At 35.2% G+C, this 19,173-nt stretch overlaps 1 protein-coding gene across 1 annotated transcript in view; it reads right to left on the minus strand.

The window, feature by feature from the left end:
- The window catches only part of LOC140439694 (glutathione synthetase-like), a 70,933-nt gene that overhangs the window by 11,825 nt on the left and 39,935 nt on the right, over positions 1–19,173 (minus strand). Inside the window, exons 5-7 of the mRNA XM_072529779.1 lie at positions 12,032–12,130; positions 8,253–8,465; positions 183–410 (exon numbers count right to left, since the gene is read on the minus strand). Of these exons, the coding sequence (XP_072385880.1) occupies positions 183–410; positions 8,253–8,465; positions 12,032–12,130 (540 nt within the window). The remainder of the gene's footprint in view (positions 1–182; positions 411–8,252; positions 8,466–12,031; positions 12,131–19,173) is intronic.

Genomic DNA, 19,173 nt, shown 5'->3' on the forward strand with positions numbered 1-19,173 from the left:
GTCATCACTCGCGATAAATAATGTCCTTAATTTAACTACTTGTTGATAGGAACGTCTCGGATACCATCTTACTGATAACTATCTACCCAATATGAACAGAAAATAAAATATATAATCAATAAAGCTAATTAAATTACACTAGACTACTCTAAACTTGCTCATACATTTAATACTTAACTTACCATATTAGAACCCCATAAATACCGATTTCAGACACGAGGTTAACCAAAGGCGGTGGATTGGGAGCTCCTGGCAAGATCATATATCCTAAAGATAAAGGCGGAAATATTCTTTCCATAAGTATATAACCAGTTCGTTCTTTAGTGTCTTTAATTTTAAGCAGAAGTTCTTTGATATCATTGTCGTAGTAATTATAACCACCACCTTCCCTTTGCGGTTTTAATACATACCTGAAAAGAAAGAGTTTTGGTCAAACATAATATATTTTTCAAACGTTAATTTTAATGTAAAACTTACGGCAAATATTTTATAAAAATAACAAACAATATAACTAACCTAACATATTGAATATAACAAACAATATGTTATGCTATATGAATTTTCTATGGAGAATTTACCATTACAAAATGTTTTGGCAGTTTTCCTAGCAAATATTCTAATAGTATTCATGAACAGCACGTTTCGGTGAAGTCGCATCCACCATTACGTTAAGCTTTGGAATAAAACTGTTTTATCTTTTAGTTTCATTACTAGGCTCAATTTTAAGAGCCATTTAATAATTATTAATTTCAGTTTCGATTTTATGCACCCAGTATACCCAGTATTTTAAAAAAAGTGTCCAATGTACTGAATCAAGCGGGTGTTATCGGCCGGTTATTATAAACCGGGCGATAAATTCTTTCGCATAAGACGATTCAGCATTTTTTATTTAGATTAGGCAATGTTTATTTTGTAAGCGGCAGCCGCAGCCCTAAAAGGTTATTCACGGAGTTCGGGTGGACGGGCGGTAAACAGATAACATTACATCACCGTGCCGCAATTATTATTCGTTAATCACGCTAAAAAATAAGGTTTTCGTTATTTTCGGAGTGTAACCAGCTTTTATATTTTATTTTGAAACTGTTTTTTAGTTAACCCTTTAACGATTTCTGGTCGATATATCAACCGGTTATGAATCACTGACTTCTTAATGTCGCACAGGCTTGTGAATAAGCCAGTTATTACGATTCTGTCTAAGGAACGATCTTTCGATGACATCATGAGATGATGTTTGAATTGCCTGATTTTTATGAAAAAAAAAACCGTTATTTAGGTAAGTTTTAATTATTTTATATATTTGTTTATACAGAACGTTGTCACATTATGTAAAGCAAAAGGAATGCAGCTTATTAGTGATAAACACAATAAAATATTGTTAGACGGCAAATTTTTTAAGTTAAGAGTGCTTTTATTTCTGTTTTAATTTTCCAATTAGAAGTTTTAGAAAAATTCTTTAAGCTTATTTTCATTAACTAAACATTATATGTATGAAATAAAATCCTAAATTAGTATATAAAGTTTCGGCTAAGATGTTATATCATGTTATATCCAGTTCATACTACCAACATGTTAGTTGATTTGAAACTGGAAATTATTTATTTTGTCTGTATAATAATGATAGCAATTATTATAACAAAATAATAATTATAAAGCATTGATAATAACAGAAACATTAAATTTTTTGTTACAGTAAATGAAGTTTCTGTTTCAGAATGTCCAGACTCAGGATTGGTACGCTACAAGAGCTAGATCCCAATCAAATCTACAAATGGATTGATGGTATAACTGATGACCAAGCCATAGACTCAGAAGATGGTGGTAAATTAAATGCCCAAAAGCAGTTTGTGATTACAATCGGTTTATGGGGGGCGTCGACACATTCGATCAAATGCTTTCTTGCTGCGCTCTCATGGAAATCCAGAAAATGGTGGATGAAACTAATGCACTATTCCTAAATGCTACAGTAGTAAACAGTTATATATTGTATAATCTTGGAATGAAAAAAAATTCACCAAAGCCTATGTCACATTTGGCATACCGCAGCTTTTTTGCCAATGAGTTCATACGTAATTTTTCGAGTCGAAAGGGGTCATGTAGCAACAACATTTCGTAAAATAAACAAGATTGAAGGACGAAAGATGTCTACTGATCCTGTGGTTAGAAGTTCGATGGTTGGTGAACATTTACCTGTAAAAGGTACCTCTCGGCAATGTGCTTTCTGTAGCACAGAGAAGAAGCCAAAGCGATCTCACATGATATGCAAAAAATGTGATGTTGCCCCTTGTTTGGAATGATTTACACCTTTCCATTTGTAATAATTGTCTTTTGAATAAAACGTTGTCTAAAGTGGGTTTTTTATTTAGTAACACAATTTCCTTAACAAATTGAACAAGCAGTTGATTTTTCAACCAGTGAAATTTTCAAAGTCGTTGGGACCGCAATGGTTTTTTTGATTGAAAAATCAACCAGGTCCTGTTCAACAAAGAAAAAAACATAATACTAAGAGGATACATTATGACTCTATTTATAGTTGTTTTGCATTGTTTTACTGAATATAAGCTTTGAATGACGTAAAAAAAGTTTTGCTCCTTAAGGGGTTAATAGAAGTTTTTGGTAACATTAGACTTTTATTTTCAATCGAACCGTGTACTTGGTGTATAACGGGTTTTACATCATTGCATTCGGCATTTGGCGATAGTGACAGGTCAAATTTCAGGTAAAATTAATCGCGTGAGCATACTAGGGTTTTCCTGGATAGTTGCGGTTACAGAGCACTGGCTTGAAGTCAACGAGTCTTTTTTGTAGAAAAATATACTACAATTGTTAGGTATAATCGTCCCAGCTCAGCTCATAGTGGCACCCTAATTCTTTCTACAAATAATTATTTCTCTCCGGTAACAAAATGTGACTGTTGAATGAAGCCTTATTTGAGTTTTTCTTTGATTATAATAAAAATCTTAATCTATTCATTGTTTTATCATTATCATTATTTTCTTTCATAGATCACCTGACTCTTCCACGGATCTATTTTTTCAGAACCTGCTAAACTTGTTAGATGACCTGTCCAATAAAAGCAGAAAAATTCTATGCGGTGACTTTAATATTAATTACGCTGCTGCTTGTGCTATCCAACTTCCTTGGTCAATAGATTCAAAACGTATGGTCTCACAATGCACCTTAATTCTATAATAATTTCTAAAACAACATCTACCATAATTGATTATATTGTCTCAGATTTCACACCACTTAATGTACGCTCTACAATTATTAACGCAGGACTACATGATCATGAAGCAGTATATACCAAGTTTAACACCCTCAACAAACTTTCCTCAAAAATCCGACGTTAAGGTAGGATTATTTCCGCTCAGAACTTTCGTTAATTCCAAAAATTTATGCTTGACTTCTGGGTGGCACTTTCCTTCTGTGGAAGTGGACTATAATTTCAGTGATTTTTTAGATAGGCTTGTCTGTATTTTCGATAGGCATTTCCTTTAATTACAATTAGGCCAACATATCGCAAACCCTGGACTACCAAAGTTATCCACATATCAGCCAAGAATAGCATATGCGTTTACTACTGTAGATCAATAAATTTACTACCAACGTATCTGTCACTGAATGCATCACCAAGTACAGAGAGGCCTATCTAAAACTCATCAATACAGCTAAAAAAGAGTACTATCAAAATCGTCTGGGAAGCTCTAAAAGTGTTGCGAAAGAAACTTGGTCCATAATAAACGATCTTCGAAATAAAACAAACAGAGCTCAAACATTTTCCATTCCAAACCCTGAAAAAACAAGGTGGCGTCATGTAAGACCACTAAACTCGCTCTATATATTTCAATCCCTGATATTTATAACTTTATTTGTTGCGTGTGTTTAACCGGTATTAATCAGTATTTGATCCTGAAATTAAGATTTATAACACCACAGCTATAACAATTATGATTAGAGAATTAAAAAATGTGCCGTATTCGTACTCGTATATACCTAAAGAAAACACTGCGTCACAAAACCTTTTTATCATAGTGTGTATTAGAACTGGTAAAATAAAAAACAAGATATATTTTTTACAAAAAAAGTCATTTACAATCTACATAAATGTTAAGGCGATGCTCAGCGCATACACTTTTATGGCAATGTTCACATTTTTCGAGCCTTTCTGTTCTTTTTTCGGGACGGAAGTCATATTGGCCTTATGAGTCATTTAACTTTTGAGCAGTTTGTTGTTCTTCATCGCAATTCAGGGATTTACGAATATTATTCCTAATTTCTCTTGGGAGGCGTGCAATGATCATTCTTTCTTTCAAATAATCTTCTACAACGGGAAAGGATAGATCTTTCAGTAAAACGTTTCGGTAATTTCGTTTATATATAGGAATTAAATCCAGTAGTATCAATCATAGCATACAAAATTCGAAGTGGCCACCTTCGAGTTTTCCTCAAGACTGTCATTAGAGACATAGCTGATCAAAAGTATCAACAACGCAGCCTTTTTCCTTTTGTTTCGTTGTAGAAAAAAATTATTTCAAGCTTCCTTATTTTCGTCAATGTTTGCTGTACATAATTGACAACAATATAACAGTCTTGTTTTTCTTAGGCACGTAAGAAAAAAACAAACAAAGATGAATATTTTCCGTTTGTTTCCGCTAATTGCTTTGGAATATCATGTTTATTTTTTCTTTTGTTCCTACCAGCGTTAAATTCTTTTCCTTTAGTTTTTCTGCGGCTTCATACGAGGTAAACCAATTGTCCATAGTGCAATTTCTATTTGTCCCATGAATATCTGTTGTTAGGTCAAGCACTCAGTATGATATGGGCATTTTTTAAAACATCACTTAAATATAACAATCTAAACAACGTTCGTATTTCAAAACTATCCGTTACTCCAAGATACCATTGCTCCCTCTTATATCTAATTTTTATTTCTTTAGATTTCCTCATTAATGTACTTCACAATTATATCCACCAGTTCTTCGTTAAAAAATAAAGTACAACATTTTTTAGATCTACCATATTTTTGCTGGTCCTTTTGGTCCTGGCAAGTGAAGCACTAAGTTTTTCTTCAAAACTCTGGTATTTTTGCTATGAAAACTATTTAGATACCAACCACGCCCATTTTTAGCATATTATATCGCACTTTTTGTTTTGGGTTGATTTGTACTTATACTTTGTACTGCTATTTCCGGAGAGACATAAGACATAAGGATTTCTGGAATTAACGCATCAAATTCATCATCCTCCGTATCCTCTGTATCTAATTGTTCTAGCTCAAATAGCATTAAAGACCGTCTTCATCTATTGCTGCAACCGGGTGTAACTACATCGAATTTAGGCGTCTGTGACTCCATCCCTATTGTAAACACTCAGCAACAATTGTAATAAATAAATAGTTCCAATAAAATTTTCAAATATTTACCGTCGTAAAATTCCAAACGTAAATAACAAGGTGGCGTCGTATGACACCGCTATCGTAAATCTCAAAACTGGCAAAACCTGATGCACTCACCCACTCGTTTATCAACTGATAACTAAAAAAGCGAAAGGTAGATAGACGCTTAGCCGCGCCCGTACAATTAAAACAGTTTAAGAGCGGATAGTAAGATTCGCCAGTCGCGGCTGACGCCACCTTGTGGTTATAGTGTTAATGTGAGTAAAAATATATCAACTATTTTTCCATAACAATATCCGATTTCCTATCTCCCAAATCCAAAAAAGAAATATCGAAATTAATCTTTACTGATCCAAACAATTAATAGTATCAAAAGCAAATCTTCCTGTAGAAGGACTATCCATAAAATTGTTCAGGGGCTTATAACTTTCTCGTTGAAAATAACATTTTATCACAAAAATCAGTTAGGCTTTTTATCTAATAAATGTATCAGTGATGCTATGTTGTCTGTACTACATGAGGTTTACCAAGCACTAAACAATAATCTTTACACTGCCACTACATGTTGTGAATATGCCAAATGTTTTGATTATGTAAATCACGACATTTTGATAAAAAACTAAATTTCTACGGAATTCGAGGTATTTCTTTGAATTGGTTCCAATCTTACTTGGGGAATAGAAAACAAGTTGGAGCAAATGATACTGACTTTAGTCCTAAAGGCATTGTATGTGTAATACAACAAGGTTCGGTATTTGGTCCTCTACTTTTCCTTATCGTTATAAACGACATCACTAATTTAAAAATCGATAGAAAAATTTTTCCTTGTGCTGATAATACTAGTATTACCTGAAGAAACTCTAATATTGCAACTCTTCATGCAACTATAACTTCTGATAGTAGAAATAAAACTTCTTTTATTTAACATAAAAACCTTTCTTCTTCTTACGGAGCCTATTCGTTCCGGATGTTGGCAATCAGCATACCTATCCTAACTTTACTTGCAGCTATTCGGAATAGTCGAGTTGTAGACGTATTAAACCACTTCCTTAGGTTTTGAAGCCAAGATATTCTTCTTCTCCCTGGTCCTCTCTTTCCAAATACCTTGCTCTGAAGAATGAGTTGCAATAAGTCATATCTGTGTTCATTTCTCATAACATGGCCAAGATATTCTAATTTGCGCTGTTTAATTGTGTTGGTGATCTCGCATTCCTTGCCCATTCTAGGTAGCACCTCAATATTAGTCACCCGATCCTTCCATGAAATTCGTGAGATGCGCCTGTATCTCGAGACATCTCGAAGGCCTCGAGCTTTCCTAAAGAAGCTTCCGATAGCGTCCATGCCTCTACTCCATATAATAATGTAGAAAATACATAGCATCTGATGATAGAGATTTTGGTACTAAATGGTAAATCGTGACTTCTGAAAAGAGACTTCATCTTTACAAACGCTGATCTTGCTTTCCCTACGCATTGTTTTATTTCAGTAGAGTGGTCCCATTGACTGTTTATATTAGTACCAAGATATGTGTAGCTGTTTACCCTGTCAATCGGCTGTTGGTTTACTAAAAGATATGTATTTAATATTTCGCGCATTACTAACTACCATGTACTTTGTTTTGTTCGTATTGAGATCCAGCCCATATTCTCGACTTATATCTGATATGCGCGACATTATTGTTTGTAAACCATCTAGGCTATCTGCAAAAACTACTGCGTCGTCAGCATATCTTATGTTGTTTAGACGCACTCTGTAACTAAGACGCCTTCCTCTAGTTGTCCCAGTGCTTGCTCGAAGATAGGCTCCAAATACATGTTAAATAGCACTGAAGACAGAATGCATCCTTGTCTCACTCCTCTATCTATTAAGATTGTCTCTGTCAACTAATCATCCACTTTAATGTTGGCTTCTTTCTTCTTTAAGTTCCATCTTCTATCGAAGGTTGGAAATCATCATGGCTATGCGGACTCTATTGACTGCCGCTCTAAAAAGTTCTGCACTACTGCATTTAAACCATTCCCTTAAGTTCTTAAGCCAGGATATTCTTCGTCTTCCCACATTTCGCTTTCCTCGGATTTTGCCTTGAAATTTCATTAATGTTGGCAGTTTGGTTGTAATATAAATTATATATAATTCGCAAGTCTCTATCATCCAAGCCCGCTTCTTTCAAGATGGATATGAGCCTGTCATGTTTTACTCTATCAAATGCCTTTTTGTAGTCGATAAAACAAATATATACATCACAGTTGACATCTCTGCACCTCTGGATAAGCACTTGTATAGCGAATAGAGCTTCTCGGGTGCCTAAGGTATCGCGGAATCCAAATTGTGTCCATGACACTTGTTCTTCACATTTTTATATATCCACAGCATCATTTCTGTTCACAAAATTTCCCAACACTCTTCCAAATCGAATGCAACAAGTTTCATTGAGATTCAACTACAAAAATTTGGCAGATTTATTGCTTCATTGCCTCGCCTAATTATAGGAATAAAGGAATTCCTAACATCGTCCTGTAGCTTCCAGTAAACTTGGAATCGCAGTTTATCTAAATAATATTAATGACATTCTTATGATGCCAGTAACATTGTATGTGTTAAAAAAAACTTAGTTTTGCTAAATATGTATGTATAGATTTACAAATAATAATCAACATTTCTAGATTTTTTTTACAGATTAAAGAACATTTCGTTAAAGAGTTATGTGAAAATTAAATTAAACAGCATAGATACATGTTATACAATAATTACATTAATAAGTAGATATTTGGAAAATGACTTCGTTGCCTTTTTTAACAAAAAAGGTTTACAAATACATAATAGTAATAAAATGTTGCACATAAATACTCATACTTACTTCTCAGATTGCTCTAAAGCTAACTGAACAGTTCTTTCTCCAGCTTCATCAAATTCAAGACCGTGTATGTTAACAAATACTTCTCTTACTGCTTGAACTTTCTTCGTCTCCGTTAAAAATAATTCTAAGACTCCTGGTTTCGTTAACTCTTGTTGAAGTTTCTTTTGACCGATTAAATGATATTTTACATCCGGGCATTTTATGGCCATCGATCTGCAACAGTCTTAATACAATCATATGCTACAACTACCAATATCAGTACTAAACTAATGATCACGATACAGTTCACATTTGAAAGTCTTCATAAACAATAAAGTTAAAGAAAGAAAAATAAGATTGCGACAGTACAGATTTTCTAGAAGGAAAGTTAGGTTAGGTTACGTTAAATAAAAGTGGGCGCTTAACCGTAACAACCCTTCCACTCGACCTAAAAGATCTATTGTTGCTCATCCCTAGATTAAAATTATCCTTTCACCCGAACTTTTTTAACAAAGTCTATTATGGTATATGACACTTCTACGAAGTAGTAGTGCTCGAGTTGATAATGTTCAAATGTATTTCAATGCTCAAATTTAAGCCAGACAGAAAATGCAATTCGCACTTTCTGTCAGTTCGATTTTGATGATGTGCCCCTTAAAGCGACAATGTACTACATTGTCAACAATGATACATTCCTATTCATATCCAGTAAATCTTTGGATCTCGTTTTCGAAGTTTATGTATAAAAGCCTTCGAATGTTTGAGACCCGTTTGTTCGTACCAGTCCGGTATTGTTCTTTCGGCTGTGGTTCTTACTATGCTAACGAAAGGTTCTGGGCCTATGAATGTTCCTTTTGCCCATTCCCTGGCAAGTAGGTCTGTATTTTCGTTCCGATCAGAATCAGATACTGAGGACAGATCCAAACTAACTTAAAGTCGATCTGATTTGAGTCCAGTGCCCTTATTGCCGCTTGGCTATCAGACATAATTTTTATAGACATGTCCCTGCAATGCCTCTTTATCAGTTCCTACAGGCACATCTCTATAGCATAAATTTCGGCTTGGAAGATAGTGAAGTAATTACCTAGGCTTTCACTAAGGCTTAGCCTTGGTTTCCCTCCGTATACTCCAGTTTCAGCTCTTTCATCGGTTTCAGAGTCCTCTGTATACCAGCATTGATCTGCCATTATGAGATTACTATTCTTATTTGTTATTCCCTGGAAAGAGGACGGTAAACGACTTTTCGAAATTATATTTAGGTTGCATTGCATCTGGTATCCTTGCCAACTTTGGGTTATTTTTAATTATCTCTCCAGATTTTATCGGTATATTTTCGCAATGCTTCCTGGCGTCTTATCCGCCCTCTGTATGCTCCTACCTTCGCCTCCTTCACTATCCATCCTATATGTAATGGAGGGAGTTCAAGTATGACCTCCATGGGGGCGTTTGGGGTAGTCGACACCGCTCCTGTTATGACTAAGCATACTTGTCGTTGAAGCTTATTCAGTTCTCTCTGGTGGTCCTTTGTTGGCATTTAGCTCACCATACTAGTGCACCATACGTAATCATAGGCAATGTACAGTGATGAGTGCCTTAAGAACCGGCAAAATAACGCAAAAGATAGAAAACATAATACGTTGTGAAATAAAAAGAGATGAAAGTAGTAGAGGTGGGAAATTATCGATAGAAACCTCTAATTTACATTACATTATATTAGGACTATCGATAGTTTCCCACCTTTAGACGTTAGCTTATGAGCTAGTTGACTTCAGTCATAATATTACAAGTATGACGTCGAACATTAACATTTTATAAATTTCGAATAAAGTTAAAACTGATTGAAGGCAATAAAGCAAATGTAAATAAACAGTTTCATTAGTAGTAATTTGATAATTAATTCTGTGTTGACGAATACAGAATAACAAGCTATGATAATTCTGTATTGAGAAGAGTGTATGCGACGTCTCAAATCATAGTTTATTATTGATCAATACTTTAATTTTGGATAAAAAAATACTCCTACTTAAACTGTTTTTACATTCATTACGTGATAGGTATTACTATGACTGAAGTCAACCAGCTCATAAGCTAACGTCTAAAGGTGGGAAATTTTCGATAATTCTAATGTAATGTAAAGTAAATTATAGGTTTATATCGATAATTTCTCACCTCTACTACTTTCATCTCTTTTTATTTCACAACGTATTATGTTTTCTATCTTTTGCGTTATTTTGCCGGTTCTTAAGGCACTCATCCCTGTATAGCCAAGCCAGTACATCTGTTTGGGTTTCATACCTTATGTTTTTACACATATCCTTCGACGGAAAAAGGAAAGCTTTGATTTGTTGGGTATTATTTCCAGATAGGCGTTCCACGTAAGCCGCTTATCTAGTATTACTTCTAGATATTTGACCTTATTCGCCTCTTTAACAGTTTCTCCGTACAGAGCGGGTATCCAGATGTTATCTAGGTTCCATCTCCTTGTGAAGCTGACTACAACTGTTTTAATAAGATTGGCGGAGGGTTTTTCCCTGTCGCACCACCTAGTAAGGATATTTAATGTTCTTTTGAGTGTGCTCAATAGAACTTTACCATATTTTCTCTTAACCTAACTACTAGATCATCCACATAGGCCTGTACTTCCACTTCCTGTGCGTCAAGGAGCCAGATCAAATCATCCACCAGGAGCGACCACTGGAAGGTAGAAAGCTGGCCCTTCTATGGGTACCCCTTAGCTTTTTTGGCCAAAATCTCCTCGTCTTGCAGGTCTGTTAGAATTAGGCTATTTTTCAGCATGACTTTGATCCAGTTGCACACTGTAGCGAATATTCTTTTTGATGCTGCTGCATGATAAAGAGAATTTGGTAGTGCATTATTAAATGCTCCTTCTATATCTGAAAGGGTCAAAGAAATGCAATATTTCCATGATTTTAATGGAGTGACTGATTTTTTGAACTACTTCACCCAGTGCTGTTTCTGATGATGTTCCTCGCTGGTTGACATCGAGAGGATGATCTCTCAATGGTTCTTCCTTAATATGTCTATCAAGAATTTTTTCTATTGCCTTCAACAGAAATGATCTGCCTGTAGGATTTAGGTAAGGCGTTGTCTTATCCTATTTTGTGTATGTACACCATCCTTATAGTTATCCAATTCTTTGGTATATAACCTAGTTCTATACTAGATCTAAACATCTTTGTAAGGATGGGCACTAAGATGTCCAATTTTTTTAGTAGAACAGGAAATATTTCATTTTCAATTTCTCGCAAGGTGGTTTATGATCCACTTATTCTCCGGTTTGATGTTTATTGCAGATAATTTCCAATCTTCTTTCCTAGGACGTTTAGGTCATGTTAGGTTTTCAGCACGAGTCTGCTCATCGATAATGTTGATACTGCGAAGTGGTTATGTAATAAGAGCTCTAGCGTTTACTATGTATATTTGATAAAGGTGCTAACCGGTCGTTGTAAGCTTGCTCCCTGTGCCGTATCCTTATAAAGTGTCTTTCTAGTACTGGCAGGTATATCTGAAGGAAGTCACATATAGACGATCCATATCTAAAGGCATCTTTGAAGGCATCTAAATGAATGTCTTTAGATGCCTTTAAACATAAACAGAAATGTGATGATACTCAATTTCTAAATAAAAAAGAACACAAACTACAAATCGATTAAATTTAAAACGCAAAATCTTTTTTCTCTGAGCAAGTCACCTCATGTCCTCTTGAAGATGTTTAATCATTTAATAAGCCAAAGCATTATTAAATTATAAAAATATTCTAATAATATAACATTACTTACCGTTCGATCATTAGTCTAGCATCCCACTCACTTTCTGTTGGGTAATGGTTAGGAGCGTAACCTTCTCTAAAGTATACCACAGCTATAACAGTATTATCTCTACAAAAGTAAAAAAAATTATAGATTTAAGGAAATTCGTTGAGATTTATTGTTATCTACAAAAGAATTTTTATACGCTGCAAATTCAATGAAATTGTAGTCTAGTCACATTTGACGCATATCGTGAAGAGTCTCAAAATCATAGTGGTAGTGTGTATCGCCATCTTCCTACATTGGAGTCATAGTTAATTCTCGTTTTTATTTCGGTTTATACCTTTATAAAGGTCTTCTATATGAAATCCAAAACATGAATGGATTTTATTCTTTCTATACAGACTTCTTATTCCAATCCGAAAAGTACAGTTTAAAAAGAAAATGTGGGTTTCTATTTTATTCTACACTACCAATTTGCCATATCGTGTTGTTCCATATGGTGATGGGATTTGAACCAAGTAGACTGCTGCCTAGTTCAATCATAATGGCACTATCATATGATAAGAAAAGGTATACTTATCAAGATCATCGGACACCAAGATCCGGCAGGAGAAGCACACAGGGCTTCCCAGGCCGTTATCCAGCGAAATCCTTGTGATAAAGGAAAATAAATAAGAATAAAATCAGGTATCAGAATAGGCACATGGAATGCGAGAAGTCTCTACGAGCCTGGTAAGATACAAAACACCATACGTGAGATGATAAGGCTCAATATACCAGTTCTTGGGATAAGCGAAATGCGGTGACCAGGGACTGGTAAATGTAACATAGACGACCACGATGTATTCTATTCCGGAGAAGAAGGCACTAACCACCGGAATGGCGTCGCATTCATTGTATATAAAGAAATCTCTTCCTGTATTAAATCTGTAAGTTACATTTCGGACCAAGTCATCGTGATGCAATTAAACTCAAAACCAGTAGATATAAATCTGGTCCACGTTTATGCGCCCACAGCGAGCAGTAGTGAAGATGACAGAGAATTTTTATGATGGTATAAAGAAAATAATGAGTCAGCTAAAAAACAAAGACATTACTATAATAATGGGGGACTTCAATGTCAAAGTAGGAAAAGGTAGACAAGGAAACATTATAGGGAATTTTGGACTTGGACAACGTAATGACAGAGGAGACCGTTTTGTAGAATTCTGCGTAGAGAACAATCTTTGTGTGACAAATACATTCTTCAAACTATCCAAGCGTCGTTTATATACTTGGAAGTCACCAGCAGATAATAAAGAAAAGATCATAAGAAATCAGATCTATTATATAACAATTAACGAGAGGTACCGAAATTCAACCAAAATAACTAAAACCCTACCTGGAGCCGATATCCCCTCAGATCATAACTTATTAATCAGTGACATAAAACTCAAACTTAAAATAGTAAAACGACAACAACCGACTAACTGAATAAACACTGATTGTATTCAAAATAATGGTCATGAAATTACGCAAGAGATAAAAAAGAAGTTCGAAAAATCGAAAGATACACATAAGGTCGAAGACCACTGGAATCATGTCAAAAGCATTATGCAAGAAACAACTAAAAAGTATAAAACTATTAATAATCGCAAACAATAATGGATGACTGATGAAATATTGGGACTAATGGAAAGCAGGCGAAAACAGAAAAATAAAAACACTGAAGAATACAATAAAATTCATAAAGAAATCAGAAGGAAAATCCGGAATGCAAAGGAAAAATGGTACAGCAACAAATCTCTTGAAATAGATGAACTGCAGAAAAAGAATGACACGTTTAATATGTACAAAAAGGTGAAAGAAATAACTGGAACATATACATCAACTGCAAGTAGTTTACTTGATTAACAAGGAAATATTATAGTCAATGAACAAGACATATTAGAGAGACGGAAAGAATATATTAAGGAGCTGTTTGATGACGATAGAACAGAAATTCAAATCAAAAACATATCGACTGGTCCAAACATAACACTTGATGAAATGTAAAGTGCTATAAAGCTATCAAAGAATAGGAAAGCAACCGGTCCAGATGAAATTCCAAGCGAAATAATCAAACTGCTCGACGATAAGGGCAAACATTATCTTCTAAGCCTCTTTAATAAAATATACCAAACAGGACATATACCAACAGACTGGCTACTGTCAACATTTGTAATGATACCGAAAAAAATAAATGCCAAACAGTGTGGCGATCATCGCACTATCAGTCTGATGAGTCATGTACTGAAAATTTTTCTAAGAATACTGCACTCGAGAATTTACAACCAAATAGAAGTACAACTAAGTGAAACACAATTTGGTTTCAGAAACAACCTCGGAACCAGAGAAGCACTCTTCAGTTTGCAGGTCATGGTTCAAAGATGTAGGGATATAGAACAATCAGTATAGCTGGACACAACACGACGGAAGCAGTGGAAATACGACGTGGAGTGAGGAAAGGATGTATTCTATCGCCTCTACTTTTTAACACATTGACGGACAGACCTGCTATAGCCGTCATGTATACTGTGACGCACCTGCTACAGCCGTCCAATTATAATTCGCTTTGTAGGACAGACCGGTTGAGGCTGGCACATTTTATACTATTATACCATTAAAAATACATGTCGGTGTCCCACGAAACGTGTGTGCAATGTTGGTTGCCAGCAGTTTAGGTACCTACTGCCAATTAGAAGACGTGGGTGTATGGAGGGGAAGGCAGTTGTACCGGAATGCCACATGCATTGTTATTGTTGACTCGGACATTGTAGAAATTGTTATTTTGAATAATATTCAGTGGCTTATGGTTTTGATTTAGTTATTTTTGTGCGTAAAAGAATAAAAAAATATACAGGGTGTTTATTTTTGAAACAAGCAATAAATCCAAAAGAAGAAAAACGTCTTTTGAAACATTATGAGGAAGTAGACAGCGATGAATATATTGATAGTGATATATCTTATGGGAAATCAGACTCCTATCATCCTGAAAATGACGATGTTGATTCTGATGACAGTAACATAGAGTCAGAGGTAAGTTCAAGTTTTTTTTATTTTTGTTGTTATTTTAGAACATTGACTTTCAGGTTCTAGAAACTCTTAATGAAGAAGATCATGTTTCTGCAGAAGTGAGTCCCGAATCAGATGCTGACGATAATATTCGTGCAAACGCAGACCCAGTCGAAGGAAGTGATAATGAGGATACTAATGAAAATGGATGGAATAGTGATACTGTGAGTATAGATGACTTCTTATTTGATTATTCACAAATGGGAATCAAGTTATTTGGAGATTTGAACTCGTCACCTTGTGACATTTTTACTCAACTGTGGAATGATGGTATAATAGATTTATTGGTAAAATCTACAAATCATTATGGGAAATCCTTAACTAGACAATCACGCCCCAAAACCAGACATTCACGTAGTATTACTTTTAAAGAGACTTCCAAAGAGGAAATGAAAAAATTTCTTGGTTTGTGTTTGCTACAAGGGCAAATTAAAGTCCAAAATATTAAAAAACTGTTTAGTTTCGATCCATTAAACTACCATCCAATATTCTCGTACATAATGAGAGGTAGACGATTCGAACAAATTTTACGGTGTTTTTCCGTGCACAGTGGTGACGATATTCTTAACCCGAATGGTCGACTTTACAAGATTAAAAGCCTACTAAATATGTGTCTCAGAAATTTTCAAGACTCTTATACACCAGGTGCACAGCTGTCTTTGGATGAGTCGTTACTATTATTTCGTGGTCGGCTATCATTTAGAACTTATATGAAAAATAAAAAATCGAAATACGGGATTAAGTTTTACGAACTTTGTTCTCACGATGGATACGTGTTGAATGTGGACATTTATAAGGGTCAGGGGGAAGAGGGGCCAGATAATAATATGACGAAACTAGAACATCTGGTTATGACACTGATGCAGCCCAATCTAAATAAGGGATATCATCTCTTTATGGATAACTATTACAATAGCATAACAGTTGCCAATAGATTGTTGCAGAATCAAACACACGTAACAGGTACTCTACGCTCAAACAGACGAGGAAACCCGAAAGTAGTTGTGACTAAACGTCTTCGTAAAGGACAGCATATCTGGAAACGTCAAGGAAAGGTTTACGTCTCAAAGTGGAAGGACAAGAGAGATGTTTTTTGCGTAACAACTGCTCATCATCCTACTTTAGCAGAGGCTAGAAATCATCATGGTCAGATACGTATAAAGCCAATTGAAGTATCTGAATACAATAAATTTATGTCTGGAATTGATCGGTCAGATCAAATGATATCATATTATTCCTGTCCGAGAAAAACCATTTTCTGGTACAAAAAAGTTATTTTTCATTTGTTGGATATAACAGTTTGGAACTCCTATTTTTTGTACAAAAAAATTACAGAAAAAAAGATAAGATACATAGAATACAGAGAAGCTCTTATTAGATCGCCATTAGGTCTCGATAACAATTTCAAGGATGGTCGTTTCTGTGCCAATTTCAAGCCAATTCATGAACGTAGTGACAATTCAGAACCTCATTGTGCTACTGGTACAGTATCTCAACACTTCCAAGAACTAATACCAAGACCAGATAACCATCAGAGAAAGTTCTATTACCTACGCTGTAAACGGTGTTCCAGAGACAAGAAGAGGACAGAAACTCATTGGAGATGTAAGACAAACCAGGATACTCCAGCTCTTTGCCCTGGACCATGCTTTGAATGATGGCATATAGAAAAAAAACTAATTTGTTTTGTTCAAAAATGACTTTCTGTAATGTTCTAAATACCTAATAAACCAATTTGACGTAAAATTACCTTGAACGGTTGCAGCCGTTGTGTCCCATTAGACATAATATATTTGCCGGATGGAACGGTGACGGCCCCTACCGTCATAGTTTTTTTTAGTAAGTCACTTAATTTTAAGCAGTTTAGTTATATCTAAAAATTTGAGTTTAAAATATTCCATAGTATAATAGATAATCAAGTGCGTTGGTTTGGTCGAAAAAACGTTAGCTGGTGTCCGTCAATGTGTTAATATCTACTCCGAATTTATTTTCAAAGAAGCCTTAGTTGAAGATGCAGGCATCAACGGAATTAATGTCAACAATCTCAGATATGTAGACGACACGGTATTTGACTCCAATGAAGAAGACCTGCAACCACTTATAAACATGGTAACCGTAGCATGTGATGAATATGGGCTAAAACTTAATACTTCTAAGACAAAACTTATGGTTGTCAGCAAAACGGAGTTACAACCAACGAACATCAGAGCGTATGGAATAGAGGTAGAAAGAGTCCACAATATTACCTACTTGGGTGCAAACGTTAACGATAACTGGGATATAAATAAAGAAATAAGAATACGCATTGAAAAAGACACAGCCGCCTTCTATAAATTAAAGAAAATTCTGACTAATAGAGATATTACGTTAAACCTTAAAATCAGATTAATACGCTGCTACATATTCTCCACATTGCTGTATGGTATGGAGAGCTGGACCCTTACAGAGACATTAATGAAAAAATTAGAGGTCTTTGAGATGTGGATTTATCGACGAGTATTGCGGATAAGTTGGGTTGATCGAATAAGAAATGAAATAGTTTTATATCGAATGAAAAAGAGCACAGAAATAACAAAAGCGATCAAAATTCGAAAGTTACAATATTTCGGTCATGTAATGAGACACCCAGAGAGGTATAACCTTCTACACCTCATAATACAGCGTAAGATCGCCGGAAGGAGAGGCCCAGGCCGACGAAGAACATCCTGGCTCCGAAATCTCCGAGAATGGTATCAAGAGACCACCGCTAATTTATTTAGAGCCGCCGTAAACAAAGTTATTGCTAATATGATCGCCAACGTTCGATAATCGGACAGGGTACTGAAAGAAGAAGAAGACTGCTGCCAGATACTATGAGAACAACAACACTCAATGTAAAGGCATATTGTACTATAACCAAACCAGTCAGACAGTTATGTGTCTAAAAAGAACTGTCACAAACTGTCCACTGCAGACATCTGAAGTCCGTACCTTGTTTCATATTACACTTTATACTTATATTGGAAGTACGGTAGGTACATACCTACATTTTCCCATACTCGTAAGATCAGAATGGATCAAATTAATAAGAAAAAAAAAGAGGAAATCTTAGAAAAACGAACGAAAATAGCAAAAATACTTGCTAAACATAATTGGACGATTCTAGTTACAGAAAATACCGAAACACTTAAGGTATCTAGGCAATGCTTACCTGAAATTCAAAGAAGATTGATCATGATAATGAGGAATCAGGCTGTTGACGCTAGCAGGGTAGTCGTACCACGAAAACTTCCAACTACTTCTCTAGAAAAAAACTGGTGCATAGGCGGCTAAACAGATTGTATCAACTAGAAGTACTCCTAATGAGATAATTATATCGCATACCGGTATCTTCACCTACCCCAAAAGATTGTGGAGGTGGAAGTTACAAAATTGCTTTAATGAGGATCATGATAGCAGTGATCCTCAAGAACTACATGGACAAAAACGTGCCCGAGAATGACACATAAGAGATGTCTTAATACAACTTATCTATGAAACTCCATGTGCTGCTCTTTATGAAGCACGCCAACTCAGCAAATCCAAATGTGTGCCGTTGTACCTTTCAGATATCTATAGTATTCATCTGACGGTTTACGGATCTTGGTAAACAAAATAAAGAACTTAGGTGAGGCTCTGAGCCTCCATCGAACTAGTTTCATACAGTAGAATGGAAAGAAATCTTTGTAGTATGGAGACTACTAAGGACTGTAAGTCAGCGACAATCACTTCCAGGACCAAAAGAATCAGATGACCAGATTTTAGAGAAGTGGACCAGCAATTATATTTTGAAAATGGGTATACAGTAGAACTCCCATTATCCGTGCTCCATGGGATCAGACGTGGCACGGATAATCCGAACATATATTTTTTATATATGATACATATGTACACACATACAAATATGTCCCTATCATAAAAAGATAAAAGAAAAAATAAATCTCGTAAGTTTAAACTCAATTTTAAGTTACATAAAAAGACACGAAATAAAAAAAAGTATTTTTAGGTAGCTGTGCTTTTGAAAAAAAGTCAGTCACTTTGGCATGTGATAAAAGTCT

The sequence above is a fragment of the Diabrotica undecimpunctata genome, chromosome 4 (genome assembly GCF_040954645.1).
Source record: "Diabrotica undecimpunctata isolate CICGRU chromosome 4, icDiaUnde3, whole genome shotgun sequence".
NCBI lineage: Eukaryota > Metazoa > Arthropoda > Insecta > Coleoptera > Chrysomelidae > Diabrotica > Diabrotica undecimpunctata.